At 46.8% G+C, this 16,732-nt stretch overlaps 1 protein-coding gene across 1 annotated transcript in view; it reads right to left on the reverse strand.

The window, feature by feature from the left end:
• LOC140425680 (sodium channel protein type 1 subunit alpha-like) overlaps positions 1-16,732 on the reverse strand; it is a 580,672-nt gene that overhangs the window by 152,592 nt on the left and 411,348 nt on the right. Inside the window, exon 9 of the mRNA XM_072510176.1 lies at positions 354-417. Coding sequence (XP_072366277.1) covers positions 354-417 — 64 coding nt within the window. The remainder of the gene's footprint in view (positions 1-353; positions 418-16,732) is intronic.

Here is a 16,732-nt window from a genome sequence, read left to right on the forward strand (position 1 = left end):
TGATCAGATAAACAGGCGCCTTTCAGGAGAAAAAACTACTACTGAGAGAGAGAGAGGGATCTGGAGAAACACATAACAAATAATGAGCGGGCTGCAACTACAACCTAGGCCTCAGTCAGTATTCTGAACAAAGTCTTATCAACCAAGTCTCATGTTAGATGTCTCGGTACCGTGCTAGCCTTGCTTTTTGATAAATAATGCCTACCTTCAGCCAAGCAAATGAACTTAATGGGACTGTGCACTCAAAGAAAATAGGCCGCATACAACAATTGAATGTTAACAGAAACATTGGGACCAGTTACAGTTTGCATGTTGCCTTGCCGATAAATAGATGACCACAACATTCTACTTACCCAGTATCTGAGTTGTTTCCACAGAGTAAGGCATCCTTTTTGCCCTCAACATAATAGTGGTTGCCTAAATGTTAAAACAATTTAAAATGGTATTAGTCTACAATGTTACTTGTTTGCCAGTGAGCACAAAATGTCAAATCAACCTTTGGCTTGTCTTTAGATCTCAAATTTGAGCCGTTGACAGCAACAATATCATACATAAAACGTGCCCTTCCTAGAAGTGTTGTCAGACAGGATTTGACACTGAGCCCCATTATTTCATGATAGGACAGTAGTTGAAATCTTCGCCAGTGAGGTAGGTTTAAAGGAATTCTTAAAAGGAGCAGAGAGAGGTGGATGTCAGGAATTCCAGGGCTATACAGCCTGGGCAGTGGACGGCCCAGCCACCAATGGTGTAGCCATTAAAATCTCTGATGCACTAAAGGCCAGGTGAAGGGGGAAACAGGGTTTAGGAGTGCAGTCGGGCTGAAGGCGACTACAAAGATTGGAACAGCAGTGGCTGTTTTGAACATTAAAGCAAGGTTGCTTAATGAGTTTATGTAAGATTCTCTCGTATTGCCAGTTTAAGAGAGGCTCTCACCATCAATATGGTGGCTACAATTAAAGTGTTGATAATGGTGGACTACTAACCCAGAGTTTGGGCATTCATTACTCCACTAAGTAAAGTAAAGTTTCCAGAGTTCCAGATAACCCTAGGCTGCTTTCCCCTTTGAGGGGGAGATCTGACTGGTGGTGAGGGGTCAGGTGAGGGGCAAGGTTGAGAATGCGGGGCCTTCATGAATACCCTCAGCCGGTACGGGGATTGAACCCATGCTGCTGTCCTCGCTCCGCATCACAAACCAGCAGTCCAGCCAACTGGGCAAAACTGACCCCCACTCTATTATCCCACTATAACATGGCTAGCACCAGGAAATGAACACAAAACGCCCATGCTTTGTGAGAGACAGCAGGCCACACTCTTCCTGGCCCAGCCCCACATTACATAGATATCTCTAAATATCCACAGGGGTAGGCAGCATATACTGCCCAGGCAAAGGTCAAACACAGCCACCATCTTGAGCTCCTGGCTATTACAAAACAGCTACTGGAGAAAAATGTGAGTGAGGAGGGTAATGGGGAAATATGGTCACGTTATTGACCCAGAAGAGATTCAATGATAACTAGCTTCAATCTTTCCCACAATATCTTCTGGAGGTATTCAAGGGACTTGCTTCATTAGCGCCTAAGGCATGTTGTTTGACCACAATTCTGCCAACACTTTTTTTTTCTCAGCCAGAGCTATGTCCTTGATGGCTTCTGTATGTGTTGAACTGATATGAAACCATCTGTACTCTCCCCTCCAACTTTTCAATAAAAATAGGCCAACATTGTCATCAGTAGAGGACTGGATAACAAGGCTCTAAGAATTTTGCCCTTGAACGCGAGGCCTTTATTCAGGAAAATCCTGATAGGATTGACAGTATTTGGCAATATTGGGAGAATCACAATATTGTGATATCTTTCCATGTTGAGCATGTAAGACAGGATCAGCTATAGAAACAGATTAGGGGCATTTTGATTAAATTCCAATGTAAGCCGTAATCCATTTGATTTATCATACAGCTTTACTGATGGATGTGTATGCATCATCTGCTGCCAGTCTGTGTGGATCAGTGCATTTATTTTTGTGCTCTGATTAAAGTCGCATTCTTCTGCAATTATTCAGCTGAAATCAATGCTATTTGGCAAAGGTGGACTGCTCCTCTGATATTAAGAAAAAAACCCAGTGCGATTCAATTTGCTTTTTAATGATCTGTACATGGGAAGTTTGTTGAAGTAAATACTGGCTTATTATGATTTCCATTATTGCTGTTGTTACATGTCAGACTAGTAATCACAGTGCGGCACTGGATCCAAATATTAATCACAGTGCTGCACTGGATCCAAATATTAATCACAGTGCTGCACTGGATACAAATATAAATCACGGTGCGGCACTGGATCTAAATATTAATCAGGGTGCTGCACTGGATCCAAATATTAATCACTGTGCTGCACTGGATCCAAATATTAATCACAGTGCTGCACTGGATCTAAATATTAATCACGGTGCTGCACGGGATCCAAATATTAATCATAGTGCTGCACTGGGTCCCAAATATTAATCACAGTGCTGCACTGGATCCCAAATATTAATCACAGTGCTGCACTGGATCCAAATATTAATCACAGTGCTGCACTGGATCCAAATATTAATCACAGTGCTGCATTGGATCCAAATATTAATCATGGTGCTGCACTGTATCCAAATATTAATCATGGTGCTGCACTGGATCCAAATATTAATCACAGTGCTGCACTGGATCCCAAATATTAATCACGGTGTTGCACTGGATCCAGATATTAATCACAGTGCTGCACTGTATCCAAATATTAATCACAGTGCTGCACTGGATCCAAATATTAATCACGGTGCTGCACTGGATCCAAATATTAATCACAGTGCTGCACTGGATCCAGATATTAATCACAGTGCTGCACTGTATCCAAATATTAATCACAGTGCTGCACTGGATCCAGATATTAATCACAGTGCTGCACTGGATCCAAATATTAATCACAGTGCTGCACTGGATCCAAGTATTAATCACAGTGCTGCACTGGATCCAAATATTAATCACAGTGCTGCACTGGATTCAAATATTAATCACAGTGCTGCTCTGTATCCAGATCAACTATTTATTTTTTCCTTCACACAGAGAAATAGACACAGATGCTAACACGTCACACACACACATATACAGACAGAAACACACAGAGATACACAGATACACTTTCATACACACACACAGTTGTACTCTGTCACACACACAGATAAACTCTCACACACACACACAGACAGAAACACACAAATCCATACACACACACACACTCTCATACACACACACGCAAACACAGACACACACAGAAGCACACACACATATAAACAAACATACAGATGCACAGGCACAGATATAAACATTTACTCTCCAGTTCAAACATGTTTTGCTGGTACCCTTCAATCCCAGGTTTGCTGGTACTTTTCCTCCGGGGTGGGCCATTCAGCCCCTCGAGCATGTTACAGGCAGCTTTAAGCCAGGAGGGAAAACATAGTGGGCGGGATTCTCCATCCCGCCAGCCGGCCAATGGGGTTTCCCATTGTGGGCACCCCCACGCCGTCGGAAAATCCGCGGGCGTGAGTGCGCTGCCGGCGAAGCGAGGATCCCGCTGACGGAGAATCCAGCCCAGTAAATCTCAGGAAATAACTACTACCTATCTGAACTGGAGTTTCACTTTAAGATATACAAAACCAGTTCAGACCAGTACTGGTCATTTCTCTTTATTATTTTTTTCTCTTTCTGGGAAGCTGGATGTAAAAAATGATTCTTCCCGTGCCGATTTTATTGGGGGCCTGTCGGGTGATGGGGGAGATTAGGAGGGTTGGGACTATCTCAGCACCTTCCACCTTCCCAGGCCATTTTCTGGGTAAGTGACCTTTGCAACATTTGGAAAATTCTAACCTTGGCAGGAAATGCAAATTCTTCACCGTTACAACACTTGACATTTCAATGAAGTTGGCAAAGATCCCATTGCTCCAAAATGCTATAATTCTATAGGTGCTGGTAATGTGGTTAAATGTCTTCTGTAGCGAGTCAAGACTCCCATTATTGATGCCACTGATCTTCGGAGCCCTATCAGGGTCATGAACCCACCTGGAGTGTTCAGGAGGTTTCATTGGGCGGCATGGTGGCACAGTGGCTAGCACTGCTGCCTCACAGCTCCAGGGACCCGGGTTCAATTGCAACCTCAGGTGACTGTCTGTGTGACCATGATGTGGGGATGGGGGCATTGAACTGGGGTGGGCACAGTAAGAAGTCTTACAACACCAGGTTAAAGTCCAACGGGTTTGTTTGGAATCACTAGCTTTCGGAGCACTACTCCTTCATCAGGTGAATCACCTGAGGAACATTGAACATGGAACATTACAGCGCAGTACAGGCCCTTCGGCCCTCGATGTGTGCCGACCTGTAAAACCACTCTAAAGCCCACCTACATTATTCCCTTATCGTCCATATGTCTATCCAATGACCATTTGAATGTCCTTAGTGTTGGCGAGTCCACTACTGTTGCAGTTAGGGCATTCCACACCCTTACTAGTCTCTGAGTAAAGAACCTACTTCGCCCATCTGTCCTATATCTATCTCCCCTCAATTTAAAGCTATGTCCCTCGTGCTAGACATCACCATCTGAGGAAAAAGGCTCTCACTGTCCACCCTATCCAATCCTCTGATCATCTTGTATGCCTCAATTAAGTCACCTCTTAACCTTCTTCTCTCTAACGAAAACAGCCTCAAGTCTCTCAGCCTTTCCTCATAAGATCTTCCCTCCATACCAGGCAACATTCTGGTAAACCTCCTCTGCACCCTTTCCAATGCTTCCACATCCTTCCTATAATGCGGCGACCAGAATTGCACGCAATACTCCAAATGCGGCCGCACCAGAGTTTTGTACAGCTGCAACATGACCTCATGGTTCCGAAACTCAATCCCTCTACCAATAAAAGCTAACACACCGTACGCCTTCTTAACAACCCTCTCAACCTGGGTGGCAACTTTCAGGGATCTATGTACATGGATTTCTCTGCTCATCCACACTGCCAAGAATCTTACCATTAGCCCAGTACTCGGTCTTCCTGTTATTCCTTCCAAAATGAATCACCTCACACTTTTTTGCATTAAACTCAGCGCTGCAGCTTATCTATGTCCCTCTGTAACTTGTAACATCCTTCCGCACTGTCCACAACTCCACCGACTTTAGTGTCATCTGCAAATTTACTGTGTGGAGTTTGCACTTTCTCCCCGTGTGTGCGTGGGTTTCCTCCAGGTGCTCTGGTTTTCTCCCACAGTCCAAAGATGTGCACGTTAGGTGGATGGCCATGCTAAATTGCTCCTTAGTGTCCAAAAGGTTAGGGAGTGTTACTGGGTTATGGGGATAGGGAGGAGGCATGGGCTTAAGTAGGGTGCTCTAAGGGCTAGCGCAGACTCAATGGGCTGAACGGCACTATATTTATTGGCCATCCCTACGTGCTTTTGAGGAGGCAGTTAAGACTCAACCACATTGCTGTGGATCTGGAATCACAGGCGGGATTCTCCGACCCCCCGCCGGGTCGGAGAATCGCCAGGGGCTGGTGTGAATCCCGCCCCCACCGGTTGCCGAATTCCCCGGCACCGGATATTTGGCAGGGGTGGGAATCACGCCGCGTCGGTTGGCGGGCCCCCCCCCCCCCCCGGCGATTCGCCGGCCCGCGATGGGACGAAGTCCCGCTGCTGGAATGCCTGTCCCGCCGGCGAGAATCAAACCACCTCTCTTACCGGTGGGACAAGGCGGCGCGGGCAGGCTCCGGGGTCCTGGGGGAGCGATCTGGCCCCGGGGGGTGCCCCCACGGTGGCCTGGCCCGCGATCGGGGCCCACCGATCCGCGGGTGGGCCTGTGCTGGGGGGGCACACTTTTCCTTCCGCCTTCGCCATGGTCTCCACTATGGCGGAGGCAGAAGAGAACCCCTCCACTGCGCATGCGCGGGGATGCCGTGAGCGGCCGCTGATGTTCCCGCGCATGCACCGCATGGCAAAGTCATTTCCGCGCCAGCTGGCGGGGCACCAAAGGCCATTCCCGGAAATCAGTCCGGCGCGGGCCTAGCCCCTCAAGGTGAGGGCTCAGCCGGTCAAGATGTGGAGAATTCCGCACCTTTGGGGCGGCGCGATGCCGGACTGATTCGCGCCGTCTTTGGCGCTGTCGGCGGACATCGCGCCGATTGCGGAGAATCCTGCCCCACATGTAGGCCAGACCAGGTAAGGATGGCAGATATCCATCCCTAAAGGTCATTGGTGAACCTGATGTGTTTTTCCAACAATGGACAATGAGTTCATCGTCATCATTAGACTTATAGTTCCAGGTTTTTTCTTAATTCAAATTTTACCATCTACAGTGACGCGATTTGAACCCATGTCCCCAGAGTGTTAACCTGGGTCTCTGGATACTAGTCTAGTGACAATAGTACCACGTCATCGTCAATGACAATACTGCCATGCCATCCTCAATGACAATACTGCCATGCCATCCTCAGTGACAATACTGCCATGCCATCCTCAATGACAATACTACCATGCCATCCTCAGTGACAATAATGCCATGCCATCCTCAATGACAATACTACCATGCCATCCTCAGTGACAATACTGCCATGGCATCCTCAATGACAATACTGCCATGGCATCCTCAGTGACAATACTGCCATGCCATCCTCAGTGACAATACTACCATGCCATCCTCAGTGACAATACTGCCATGGCATCCTCAATGACTAGACTGCCATGGCATCCTCAGTGACAATACTACCATGCCATCCTCAGTGACAATACTGCCATGCCATCCTCAATGACAATACTACCATGCCATCCTCAGTGACAATAATGCCATGCCATCCTCAGTGACAATACTGCCATGCCATCCTCAATAACAATACTACCATGCCATCCTCAATGACAATACTGCCATGCCATCCTCACTGAGAATACTGCCATGCCATCCTCAATAACAATACTACCATGCCATCCTCAGTGACAATACTGCCATGCCATCCCCAGTGACTATACTGCCGTGCCATCCTCAGTGACAATACTGCCATGCCATCCCCAGTGACTATACTGCCGTGCCATCCTCAGTGACAATACTACCATGCCATCCTCAATGACAATACTGCCATGCGATCCTCACTGAGAATACTGCCATGCCATCCTCAGTGACAATAATGCCATGCCATCCTCAGTGACAATACTGCCATGGCATCCTCAATGACAATACTGCCATGCCATCCTCACTGAGAATACTGCCATGCCATCCTCAGTGACAATAATGCCATGCCATCCTCAGTGACAATACTGCCATGGCATCCTCAATGACAATACTGCCATGCCATCCTCACTGAGAATACTGCCATGCCATCATCAGTGACAATAATGCCATGCCATCCTCAGTGACAATACTACCATGCCATCCTCAATGACAATACTGCCATGCCATCCTCACTGAGAATACTGCCATGCCATCCTCAGTGACAATAATGCCATGCCATCCTCAGTGACAATACTGCCATGGCATCCTCAATGACAATATTGCCATGCCATCCTCAATAACAATACTACCATGCCATCCTCAGTGACAATACTGCCATGCCATCCCCAGTGACTATACTGCCGTGCCATCCTCAGTGACAATACTACCATGCCATCCTCAATGACAATACTGCCATGCCATCCTCAGTGACAATACTGCCATGCCATCCTCAATGACAATACTACCATGCCATCCTCAGTGACAATAATGCCATGGCATCCTCAATGACAATACTGCCATGCCATCCTCAATGACAATACTGCCATGCCATCCTCAGTGACTATACTACCATGCCATCCTCAGTGACAATAATGCCATGCCATCCTCAATGAGAATAATGCCATGCCATCCTCAGTGACAATACTGCCATGGCATCCTCAATGAGAATAATGCCATGCCATCCTCAGTGACAATACTGCCATGGCATCCTCAGTGACAATACTGCCATGCCATCCTCAATGAGAATAATGCCATGCCATCCTCAGTGACAATACTGCCATGGCATCCTCAATGACAATACTGCCATGCCATCCTCAGTGACAATACTGCCATGCCATCCTCAGTGACAATTCTACCATGCCATCCTCAGTGACAATATTACCGTGCCATCCCCAGTGACAATTCTACCATGCCATCCTCAATAACAATACTACCATGCCATCCTCAGTGACAATAATGCCATGCCATCCTTAATGACAATAATGCCATGCCATCCTCAATGACAATACTGCCATGGCATCCTCAGTGACAATACTGCCATGCCATCCTCAGTGACAATACTACCATGCCATCCTCAGTGACAATACTGCCATGCCATCCTCAATGACAATACTACCATGCCATCCTCAGTGACAATAATGCCATGCCATCCTCAGTGACAATACTGCCATGCCATCCTCAATAACAATACTACCATGCCATCCTCAATGACAATACTGCCATGCCATCCTCACTGAGAATACTGCCATGCCATCCTCAATAACAATACTACCATGCCATCCTCAGTGACAATACTGCCATGCCATCCCCAGTGACTATACTGCCGTGCCATCCTCAGTGACAATACTGCCATGCCATCCCCAGTGACTATACTGCCGTGCCATCCTTAGTGACAATACTACCATGCCATCCTCAATGACAATACTGCCATGCCATCCTCACTGAGAATACTGCCATGCCATCCTCAGTGACAATAATGCCATGCCATCCTCAGTGACAATACTGCCATGGCATCCTCAATGACAATACTGCCATGCCATCCTCACTGAGAATACTGCCATGCCATCCTCAGTGACAATAATGCCATGCCATCCTCAGTGACAATACTGCCATGGCATCCTCAATGACAATACTGCCATGCCATCCTCACTGAGAATACTGCCATGCCATCATCAGTGACAATAATGCCATGCCATCCTCAGTGACAATACTACCATGCCATCCTCAATGACAATACTGCCATGCCATCATCACTGAGAATACTGCCATGCCATCCTCAGTGACAATAATGCCATGCCATCCTCAGTGACAATACTGCCATGGCATCCTCAATGACAATGTTGCCATGCCATCCTCAATAACAATACTACCATGCCATCCTCAGTGACAATACTGCCATGCCATCCCCAGTGACTATACTGCCGTGCCATCCTCAGTGACAATACTACCATGCCATCCTCAATGACAATACTGCCATGCCATCCTCAGTGACAATACTGCCATGCCATCCTCAATGACTATACTACCATGCCATCCTCAGTGACAATAATGCCATGGCATCCTCAATGACAATACTGCCATGCCATCCTCAATGACAATACTTCCATGCCATCCTCAGTGACTATACTACCATGCCATCCTCAGTGACAATAATGCCATGCCATCCTCAATGAGAATAATGCCATGCCATCCTCAGTGACAATACTGCCATGGCATCCTCAATGAGAATAATGCCATGCCATCCTCAGTGACAATACTGCCATGGCATCCTCAGTGACAATACTGCCATGCCATCCTCAATGAGAATAATGCCATGCCATCCTCAGTGACAATACTGCCATGGCATCCTCAATGACAATACTGCCATGCCATCCTCAGTGACAATACTGCCATGCCATCCTCAGTGACAATTCTACCATGCCATCCTCAGTGACAATATTACCGTGCCATCCCCAGTGACAATTCTACCATGCCATCCTCAATAACAATACTACCATGCCATCCTCAGTGACAATAATGCCATGCCATCCTTAATGACAATAATGCCATGCCATCCTCAATGACAATACTGCCATGGCATCCTCAGTGACAATTCTACCATGCCACCCCCAGTGACAATTCTATCATGCCATCCCCAGTGACAATTCTACCATGCCATCCTCAGTGACAATACTACCATGCCATCCCCAGTGACAATTCTACCATGCCATCCTCAATGACAATTCTACCATGCCACCCCCAGTGACAATTCTACCATGCCATCCCCAGTGACAATTCTACCATGCCATCCTCAATGAAAATACTGCCTTGCCATCCTCAGTGACAATACTGCCATGCCATCCCCAGTGACTATACTGCCGTGGCATCCTCAGTGATAATACTACCATGCCATCCTCAGTGACAATACTACCATGCCATCCCCAGTGACTATACTGCCGTGGCATCCTCAGTGACAATACTACCATGCCATCCTCAATGACAATACTGCCATGCCATCCTCAGTGACAATACTACCATGCCATCCTCAATGACAATACCACCATGACATCCTCAGTGACAATACTACCATGCCATCCTCAATGACAATACCACCATAACATCCTTAGTGACAATAATGCCATGCCATCCTCAATAACAATACCACCATGACATCCTCAGTGACAATACTACCGTGCCATCCCCAGTGACAATTCTACCATGCCATCCTCAATGACAATGCTGCCATGGCATCCTCAGTGACAATACTACCATGCCATCCCCAGTGATAATTCTACCATGCCATCCTCAATGACAATACTGCCATGGCATCCTCAGTGATAATACTACCGTGCCATCCCCAGTGACAATTTTACCATGCCATCCTCAATGAAAATACTGCCTTGCCAGCCTCAGTGACAATACTGCCATGCCATCCTCAGTGACAATACTACCATGCCATCACCAGTGACTATACTACCATGACATCCTCAGTGATAATACTACCATGCCATCCTCAGTGACAATACTACCATGCCATCCCCAGTGACTATACTGCCGTGGCATCCTCAGTGACAATACTACCATGCCATCCTCAATGACTATACTGCCATGCCATCCTCAGTGACAATACTGCCATGCCATCCTCAGTGACAATACTGCCATGCCATCCTCAGTGACTATACTACCATGCCATCCTCAGTGACAATAATGCCATGCCATCCTCAATGAGAATAATGCCATGCCATCCTCAGTGACAATACTGCCATGGCATCCTCAATGAGAATAATGCCATGCCATCCTCAGTGACAATACTGCCATGGCATCCTCAGTGACAATACTGCCATGCCATCCTCAATGAGAATAATGCCATGCCATCCTCAGTGACAATACTGCCATGGCATCCTCAATGACAATACTGCCATGCCATCCTCAGTGACAATACTGCCATGCCATCCTCAGTGACAATTCTACCATGCCATCCTCAGTGACAATATTACCGTGCCATCCCCAGTGACAATTCTACCATGCCATCCTCAATAACAATACTACCATGCCATCCTCAGTGACAATAATGCCATGCCATCCTTAATGACAATAATGCCATGCCATCCTCAATGACAATACTGCCATGGAATCCTCAGTGACAATTCTACCATGCCACCCCCAGTGACAATTCTATCATGCCATCCCCAGTGACAATTCTACCATGCCATCCTCAGTGACAATACTACCATGCCATCCCCAGTGACAATTCTACCATGCCATCCTCAATGACAATTCTACCATGCCACCCCCAGTGACAATTCTACCATGCCATCCCCAGTGACAATTCTACCATGCCATCCTCAATGAAAATACTGCCTTGCCATCCTCAGTGACAATACTGCCATGCCATCCCCAGTGACTATACTGCCGTGGCATCCTCAGTGATAATACTACCATGCCATCCTCAGTGACAATACTACCATGCCATCCCCAGTGACTATACTGCCGTGGCATCCTCAGTGACAATACTACCATGCCATCCTCAATGACAATACTGCCATGCCATCCTCAGTGACAATACTACCATGCCATCCTCAATGACAATACCACCATGACATCCTCAGTGACAATACTACCATGCCATCCTCAATGACAATACCACCATAACATCCTCAGTGACAATAATGCCATGCCATCCTCAATAACAATACCACCATGACATCCTCAGTGACAATACTACCGTGCCATCCCCAGTGACAATTCTACCATGCCATCCTCAATGACAATGCTGCCATGGCATCCTCAGTGACAATACTACCATGCCATCCCCAGTGACAATTCTACCATGCCATCCTCAATGACAATACTGCCATGGCATCCTCAGTGATAATACTACCGTGCCATCCCCAGTGACAATTCTACCATGCCATCCTCAATGAAAATACTGCCTTGCCAGCCTCAGTGACAATACTGCCATGCCATCCTCAGTGACAATACTACCATGCCATCACCAGTGACTATACTACCATGACATCCTCAGTGATAATACTACCATGCCATCCTCAGTGACAATACTACCATGCCATCCCCAGTGACTATACTGCCGTGGCATCCTCAGTGACAATACTACCATGCCATCCTCAATGACTATACTGCCATGCCATCCTCAGTGACAATACTGCCATGCCATCCTCAGTGACAATACTACCATGCCATCCTCAGTGACAATACTACCATGCCATCCCCAGTGACTATACTGCCGTGGCATCCTCAGTGACAATACTACCATGCCATCCTCAATGACAATACTGCCATGCCATCCTCAGTGACAATACTACCATGCCATCCTCAGTGACTATACTGCCGTGGCATCCTCAGTGACAATACTACCATGCCATCCTCAATGACAATACTACCATGCCATCCTCAATGACAATTCTACCATGCCATCCTCAATGACAATTCTACCATGCCATCCTCAATGACAATACTGCCATGCCATCCTCAGTGATAATACTACCATGCCATCCTCAATGACAATACCACCATGACATCCTCAGTGACAATACTACCGTGCCATCCCCAGTGACAATTCTACCATGCCATCCTCAATGACAATACTGCCATGCCATCCTCAGTGATAATACTACCATGCCATCCTCAATAACAATACCACCATGACATCCTCAGTGACAATACCACCGTGCCATCCCCAGTGACAATTCTACCATGCCATCCTCAATGACAATACTGCCATGGCATCCTCAATGACAATACGACCATGCCATCCTCAGTGATAATACTGCCATGCCACCCCCAGTGACAATACTACCATGCCATCCTCAATGACAATACTACCATGGCATCCTCAATGACAATACTACCATGACATCCTCAAACACAATACGACCATGCCATCCTCAATGACTATACTACCATGCCATCCTCAATGACAATACTGCCATGCCATCCCCAGTGACAATACGACCATGCCATCCTCAATGACAATACTGCCATGGCATCCTCAATGACAATACGACGATGCCATCCTCAATGACAATACTACGATGCCATCCTCAATGACAATACTACCATGCCATCCTCAATGACAATACGACCATGACATCCTCAGTGACAATACTGCCATGCCATCCTCAATGACAATACTGCCGTGGCATCCTCAGTGACAATACCACCATGACATCCTCAATGACAATACGACCATGCCATCCTCAATGACAATACTACCATGACATCCTCAGTGACAATACTACCATGACATCCTCAATGACTATACTGCCATGCCATCCTCAGTGACAATACAACCATGCCATCCTCAGTGACAATACTACCATGCCATCCTCAGTGACCATACGGCCATGCCACCCTCAATGACAATACTACCATGACATCCTCAGTGACAATACTACCATGACATCCTCAATGACTATACTGCCATGACATCCTCAGTGACAATACCACCATGACATCCTCAATGACAATACTACCATGACATCCTCAGTGACAATACTACCATGCCATCCTCAGTGACAATACTACCATGACATCCTCAATGACTATACTGCCATGACATCCTCAGTGACAATACCACCATGACATCCTCAATGACAATACTACCATGACATCCTCAGTGACAATACCACCATGACATCCTCAATGACAATACTACCATGACATCCTCAGTGACAATACCACCATGGCATCCTCAATGACAATACGACCATGCCATCCTCAGTGATAATACTGCCATGCCACCCCCAGTGACAATACTACCATGCCATCCTCAATGACAATACTACCATGGCATCCGCAATGACAATACTACCATGACATCCTCAATGACAATACGACCATGCCATCCTCAATGACTATACTACCATGCCATCCTCAATGACAATACTGCCATGCCATCCCCAGTGACAATAATGCCATGCCATCCTCAGTGACAATACTACCATGCCATCCTCAATGACAATACTGCCATGCCATCATCACTGAGAATACTGCCATGCCATCCTCAGTGACAATAATGCCATGCCATCCTCAGTGACAATACTGCCATGGCATCCTCAATGACAATGTTGCCATGCCATCCTCAATAACAATACTACCATGCCATCCTCAGTGACAATACTGCCATGCCATCCCCAGTGACTATACTGCCGTGCCATCCTCAGTGACAATACTACCATGCCATCCTCAATGACAATACTGCCATGCCATCCTCAGTGACAATACTGCCATGCCATCCTCAATGACTATACTACCATGCCATCCTCAGTGACAATAATGCCATGGCATCCTCAATGACAATACTGCCATGCCATCCTCAATGACAATACTGCCATGCCATCCTCAGTGACTATACTACCATGCCATCCTCAGTGACAATAATGCCATGCCATCCTCAATGAGAATAATGCCATGCCATCCTCAGTGACAATACTGCCATGGCATCCTCAATGAGAATAATGCCATGCCATCCTCAGTGACAATACTGCCATGGCATCCTCAGTGACAATACTGCCATGCCATCCTCAATGAGAATAATGCCATGCCATCCTCAGTGACAATACTGCCATGGCATCCTCAATGACAATACTGCCATGCCATCCTCAGTGACAATACTGCCATGCCATCCTCAGTGACAATTCTACCATGCCATCCTCAGTGACAATATTACCGTGCCATCCCCAGTGACAATTCTACCATGCCATCCTCAATAACAATACTACCATGCCATCCTCAGTGACAATAATGCCATGCCATCCTTAATGACAATAATGCCATGCCATCCTCAATGACAATACTGCCATGGCATCCTCAGTGACAATTCTACCATGCCACCCCCAGTGACAATTCTATCATGCCATCCCCAGTGACAATTCTACCATGCCATCCTCAGTGACAATACTACCATGCCATCCCCAGTGACAATTCTACCATGCCATCCTCAATGACAATTCTACCATGCCACCCCCAGTGACAATTCTACCATGCCATCCCCAGTGACAATTCTACCATGCCATCCTCAATGAAAATACTGCCTTGCCATCCTCAGTGACAATACTGCCATGCCATCCCCAGTGACTATACTGCCGTGGCATCCTCAGTGATAATACTACCATGCCATCCTCAGTGACAATACTACCATGCCATCCCCAGTGACTATACTGCCGTGGCATCCTCAGTGACAATACTACCATGCCATCCTCAATGACAATACTGCCATGCCATCCTCAGTGACAATACTACCATGCCATCCTCAATGACAATACCACCATGACATCCTCAGTGACAATACTACCATGCCATCCTCAATGACAATACCACCATAACATCCTTAGTGACAATAATGCCATGCCATCCTCAATAACAATACCACCATGACATCCTCAGTGACAATACTACCGTGCCATCCCCAGTGACAATTCTACCATGCCATCCTCAATGACAATGCTGCCATGGCATCCTCAGTGACAATACTACCATGCCATCCCCAGTGATAATTCTACCATGCCATCCTCAATGACAATACTGCCATGGCATCCTCAGTGATAATACTACCGTGCCATCCCCAGTGACAATTTTACCATGCCATCCTCAATGAAAATACTGCCTTGCCAGCCTCAGTGACAATACTGCCATGCCATCCTCAGTGACAATACTACCATGCCATCACCAGTGACTATACTACCATGACATCCTCAGTGATAATACTACCATGCCATCCTCAGTGACAATACTACCATGCCATCCCCAGTGACTATACTGCCGTGGCATCCTCAGTGACAATACTACCATGCCATCCTCAATGACTATACTGCCATGCCATCCTCAGTGACAATACTGCCATGCCATCCTCAGTGACAATACTGCCATGCCATCCTCAGTGACTATACTACCATGCCATCCTCAGTGACAATAATGCCATGCCATCCTCAATGAGAATAATGCCATGCCATCCTCAGTGACAATACTGCCATGGCATCCTCAATGAGAATAATGCCATGCCATCCTCAGTGACAATACTGCCATGGCATCCTCAGTGACAATACTGCCATGCCATCCTCAATGAGAATAATGCCATGCCATCCTCAGTGACAATACTGCCATGGCATCCTCAATGACAATACTGCCATGCCATCCTCAGTGACAATACTGCCATGCCATCCTCAGTGACAATTCTACCATGCCATCCTCAGTGACAATATTACCGTGCCATCCCCAGTGACAATTCTACCATGCCATCCTCAATAACAATACTACCATGCCATCCTCAGTGACAATAATGCCATGCCATCCTTAATGACAATAATGCCATGCCATCCTCAATGACAATACTGCCATGGAATCCTCAGTGACAATTCTACCATGCCACCCCCAGTGACAATTCTATCATGCCATCCCCAGTGACAATTCTACCATGCCATCCTCAGTGACAATACTACCATGCCATCCCCAGTGACAATTCTACCATGCCA

This window comes from Scyliorhinus torazame, chromosome 6 (genome assembly GCF_047496885.1).
Source record: "Scyliorhinus torazame isolate Kashiwa2021f chromosome 6, sScyTor2.1, whole genome shotgun sequence".
Taxonomy (NCBI): domain Eukaryota; kingdom Metazoa; phylum Chordata; class Chondrichthyes; order Carcharhiniformes; family Scyliorhinidae; genus Scyliorhinus; species Scyliorhinus torazame.